Source organism: Nicotiana sylvestris, chromosome 11 (genome assembly GCF_000393655.2).
Source record: "Nicotiana sylvestris chromosome 11, ASM39365v2, whole genome shotgun sequence".
NCBI lineage: Eukaryota > Viridiplantae > Streptophyta > Magnoliopsida > Solanales > Solanaceae > Nicotiana > Nicotiana sylvestris.
Genome location: NC_091067.1, coordinates 146,542,908 through 146,548,309, shown reverse-complemented (window position 1 = coordinate 146,548,309; position 5,402 = coordinate 146,542,908). Strand labels below are relative to the sequence as shown.

General features: G+C 36.3%; 1 protein-coding gene across 1 annotated transcript; it reads left to right on the top strand.

The window, feature by feature from the left end:
- The first annotated feature begins 2,058 nt into the window (after window positions 1-2,058).
- LOC104238137 (large ribosomal subunit protein uL29-like) lies at window positions 2,059-5,046 on the top strand. Its single transcript, XM_009792423.2, has 4 exons — window positions 2,059-2,183; window positions 2,266-2,401; window positions 3,088-3,244; window positions 4,842-5,046. The coding sequence occupies exons 1-4, from the start codon at window positions 2,180-2,182 to the stop codon at window positions 4,914-4,916; spliced, it is 372 nt and encodes a 123-aa protein (XP_009790725.1). The 5' UTR covers window positions 2,059-2,179; the 3' UTR covers window positions 4,917-5,046.
- The last annotated feature ends 356 nt before the right edge of the window (window positions 5,047-5,402 follow it).

Here is a 5,402-nt window from a genome sequence, read left to right as displayed (position 1 = left end):
ATAGATTTTCCAACATTTTTCCCAAAGTCAAAAATTAGCCCTAGCCCGCTTGGTCAAAACTCGAAGTTCGGACCAAAATCCGATTACCTATTCACCCCGAGCCTGGATATATAATTAGTTTCGGAATCCACCTCAATTTGAGGTCTAAATCCCCAAATTTTGAAATTCCTAAATTCTACCCAAAACACCCAATTCCCCCATGAAATCCCTAGATTCTGTGAAGAAATGTTGTAAAAAGATGAAATAGATTGAAGGAAATGAGTTAGAAATTATTTACCTATGATTTGGGGAAGAACTCTTCTTTAGAAAATCGCCTCTGGGAGCTTAGAGTTTGAAAATTTGAGAAGTGAAGTGAAAATCCCGTCAAAAATTATTTCTGAACAGTTGCAAATATCACATTTGCAATCACAGGTTCGTAATTACGAACCCACAAATGCGACCAATGCTTCACAAATGCGAAGCTTGGCCTGGCCTGCTGCCTTCGCAAATGCAAACAAATGTTCGCAATTTGCGGCCACTATTCATGTCGCATTTGCGACGTTGAACTTCGCAAATGCGAAGGTCCCTTGCCAGCCCATTCATCGCAAATGCGATGATTCTTCGCAAATGCGATGATTCTTTGCAATTGCGGTGCTCGCATTTGCGAGCCAGAGTTCGCAAATGCGAAGTTTACAGGCCTGCAATACCAGAAAATTTTCCTTAATGTTCACAACACTCCGTGGCCTATCCAAAACTCACCCGAGCCCTCGAGGCTCCAAACCAAACATGCACACAAGTCTAAAAATATCATACGGACTTACTCGTGCAATCAAATCGCCAAAATAACATCTTAAACAATGAATTTAACACCAAAACTCATGAGATTTTCAAGATAGTTCAAACTTCCTATTTTCTCAACCAAAGGTCCGAATCACGTCAAATCACTTCCGTTTCTCACCAAATTTTACATATATGATTTAAATATTATAACGGACCTGTACCGCTTCCGAAACCAACATACGGACCCGATACCAACAAGTTTACACATTGTTCAATTTTCATAACTACTATATTTTTAGTTAAATAATTTTCTTCGAAAATTTATTTTTCGGGCTAGGGACCTTGGAATTCGATTCCGGGCTTACGCCCAAGTCTTATATTTTATTACGGACCCTCCAGGACCGTCGGAACATGGGTCCGAGTTCATTTACCCAAAATATTGACCGAAGTCTACTAAAATCATCTTTTAAGCCAAAAAATCATTATTTCTTAAACTTTTTCACACAAAAGCTTTCCGGGAGCTCGCCCGAAATGCGCACGCAAATTGAAAAAAATAAAAATGAGGTTTTAAGGCCTCAGAATACGGAATTGGATTCTAAAACGAAAGATGACCCTTTGGGTCATCACAGATACATTAAAATACAATTAAAAAAGAGGTAACAGAATCTTCAAGTTGCTCAGCCCCAAACTTCGTCGTATTTGTTCAAGAACAACCCTAATGTCGTCTCATAGAGAGGGCCGCGATTCTAAATTGATACGTTACTATTTTCGTTTCGATCAAGAACCCTAGGTGAGGAAACACTTGTTAGGTTGGATTTTTATGGAGATAGCAGAGGACCTGTGGGAAGCTGAAAAAGTGGGCGTTGAGTGGAGAAGAGAGTTGAGATTGCAGTTAAAACTTAACGGTTGTGGGATTTAATTAACATTGTGAATTGGGAGGCGATGAACACTTCTGTTAATTCCAACAGTGAGGCCACAATTGTGTGCAGGGGCAGATACAGAAATCGCCATTGGCGTTAGCAAAACAGAGAGATTCTTCAATGGAATAAAACTAGAGAGAGGGTGGAGAAAAATCTGAAAGAATGAGAGAGAAAAATAATACAAAGCGTATTTTATGGCTTAAGGGTAAGAGGTGATTATAAATAGATATTTGACTATAAAAATTAAAAGGTAGCTATGGAATATAATTTTTTAAAAGGATATTTATTTAAAATAAATAAGATATTAATTTTTGTTTTTTTAGTTAAAAGTTTCAATATTGGGCCAAAATACTTTACAAGCCCATACTTTTCTTGGCACGTGCGAGATCAGCAGCCTCCTGTTGTCCTATCTGCTGCCAATTATTAGGGTTCCAGAGGTTTCACAATTAACATCGCCGTTTATTGCTTTACACAGAGAGAGAGGGAGAGAGAGAAACGAAATGGGTAAGTGAAAGCATAATTCTTTTGTTAAACTTGTTATGTTTCTTTTACGATTTTGTTGAGTTTTTGTTTTTGGTTGTAATAGCAAGAATCAAAGTTCATGAGCTGAGGGGAAAATCAAAGACTGATCTTTTGGCTCAGTTAAAGGATCTGAAAGCAGAACTCGCTCTTCTCCGTGTTGCTAAGGTCACTGGCGGTGCCCCTAACAAACTCTCCAAAATGTAAAGTTTTCTACCCCTTTTAATTTCTTTTACTGTCCGAATGAAATTAATATATTTAGAATTTTACATAAAAAATTACCGTAAAATAACAGTCCTTTATCTGTTGGTTAATGTAGTATCACAGAAGCAGAAGTCACTAATATCTTACCTTGTTTTTTACTACAAGTTTCTTATAGTTTTTTCTTTTTTTAACTATGTGCTCAGTCAAACAACGTCAATGGGGCATGGTAAATAGAATATTTACTGTAATTTGCTGGTCTTTTATGATGGAGGGATAAATGTTCTGAAATGAAATGCGGGTTGTTAATGCAGTATCACAGAAGCAGAAGTCACGCAAATATCTGTGGCTTTGGCTTGTCTTAGATTACAAGTTTCAAATTTTTTTTTATAACTATGTGGCTAGTAAAAAAGTGACACATAAAATGGAATGTAGTGAATATATAGATAGCTACTGTAAATTGCGGGTCTTTTATGATGGAGAGATTAATGTTCTAAAATGAAATGTGGGTTATTAATGCAGTATCACAAAATTCAAAAGTCTTTTCTTATATAACTATGTGGCTAGTCAAAAATATTACCTAAAAGGGATGTAGTGAATATATAAATAGTTACTGTAAATTGTGAATTTTTCTTCTTCTTTGTGATGGAGAGAGTAATGGTCTGAAATGAAATGTGGTTTGATTCAGTAAGGTGGTGAGGTTGTCAATAGCACAAGTATTGACTGTGATATCACAGAAGCAGAAGACAGCACTGAGAGAAGCTTATAAGAACAAGAAGTACTTGCCGCTTGACCTTCGTCCCAAAAAGACCAGGGCCATTCGTAAACGTCTTACCAAACATCAGGTATTTTAATTTTCTCATTTTTATCACTATGCTGTTCTGATCTTTTACTGATTTCGGTCTAAAGCGGATGCTTTGTGTTTCGTGGAGTAATACATGTTCCACTTGTTGGTCTTTCAATTGAGTGATGATCTGGAAAATTTAATTCCAAGTTGTTTGTGATATATGTTATATATCTATAGGATTTCAATGTCAGACTTGAAAATAATGTGATTTTCTGTGATGCATTAAAATGTTTAATGCTATTAGACAGCTTTGTCTTCAGGAAGGATTCTTTTTTTCCCATCTGTGTTTCACGAGTTATGTAATGGATCTCATGAACGGGAAACAAGCAACATTTGTAGTCACTGATTATCTGAATAGCATCTCCTAGCAGAGACAAATAAACATTTATTCGTTTCATTTGCCTAAGCCTTGGACAAAGTTACCTGGTATTTATGCTGGTGGAAGTTAGCCGCTGTCTAGTGTAATAATCAAGTGCCAGCTCCGATACCACCATTATTAAAATAACAATATAAAGAGACTGTCTGAATATCATTTGTTGCTTCCTTCCAACTTGGATTCCTTAATGTTCACATGTCTTTGATCATTTTCCTTTGTGATACTCCGTTGTTTGTTTGGATTTAGGGAAATAGGAAATATAAGGGGAGATAGATAACTTTTCCCCCCTATAGCATACAAATATAAGAAGAGGTAGAGACCTAGCACAGCAGTTTTCCCACCTCTCTGAAAATAGTTCAGCGTAGTGTTTACACCAATTTTCATCACGAACAAAAAAGTTGTTCTAGCAATGGTATGCTCATTTTGCTTTGTTCCTTCATGAGGAAGTTATTCTGATAGGAAGGTTTGGAGGTCAAGCATTAGGGTTAGGGGTAGTAGAACTTTCCTTACTTCATACCGGGGGTGAGGCGGGGTTGAATTAGGGTTGATCTTAGATGGCTTGCAGTTTATGTTGAATCCATACTATCCTTGCTGTTTATCTTAGCCCCGAGCCTTAGTTACTGATTACTGTTATTGCATGTCATTTATCTTTTTGTTATGCTTCTGTTACTATTACGGTTTCTACTGGAGTTACTAATGAATTGTCTTTTCTTGTTTTTTGAGCCGAGGGTCTATCGAAAACAGCCTCTCTGCCCTATCGGGGTAGGGGTAAGGTCTGCGTACACATTACCCTCCCTAGACCCACTTTGTGGGATTTTACTGGGTAGTTGTTGTAATTAGGTCCATCAATTGCTCAGAAATGCTAGGATTGATTTCTTGATCGAACTTCAAGGTTTGAACTTCAACCAAAATGTTTGTTTGAATAGAAGTGTGCTTGTCATTATTTGTCACTGCCACTATAGGCTTAAACCTGGATGGTTGTAGCATGATCATTTTGTTGAAGTTTTAAAGGTTTTTGCCGAAGAACTGACCCGATAGCCTCTATCTAAATCGTAATATTGAAGCTATTAAACACTGGATTACTTTTTATGTTGAGACTTGAGAGCATTTGTTTTAAATTCACAGAAATAGATTCTCTTGTTTATACACCTCTTCTTCGCTGCGCAGACTCTTGCTTCTTTACTTCTTGTTAATAACTCAATCATGGTTCAATATGCAGGCATCTTTGAAGACAGAAAGGGAGAAGAAGAAAGAGATGTACTTTCCAATTAGAAAGTATGCCATTAAGGTTTAAATTGATCCAATTTAGATAGTTTGTGATGTTAGCATTTGCAGAGCAAAGCTGAGGATCGTATTTTTACCATTTTGCAATGTTATATTTTGTATTACTACTATTATTGCATTATGAAGTTGGAGGTTTATTATTTTGTTTGCCTTCTTTTTCTCGCTTATTAGATGCACAGAACTTGTCTTATGCTTGCAACTCTAATGAATGATCCAGTGTCCATTTCTTTTTCTGCACTTTTGATCAAGTGGATGATTATTGTGCAAGAACTCGTGTTAATGGAGATTATTTTGATTCTTCTTCTCCGATTATCAAGCTACTAAGTGGCCGTTTCGACATAAGAATTGTAAAATTTCGAAATAAGTAATTGTTTTTTCAAGTGAAAAATGGTATTTAAAAATTAGAGTTGTGTTTGGACGTGAATATAATTTTGGGTTGTTTTTGGCTTTTTGTGATTAATCTCAAGTAAATTTTTTGAAAAATACTTTTTTGGAG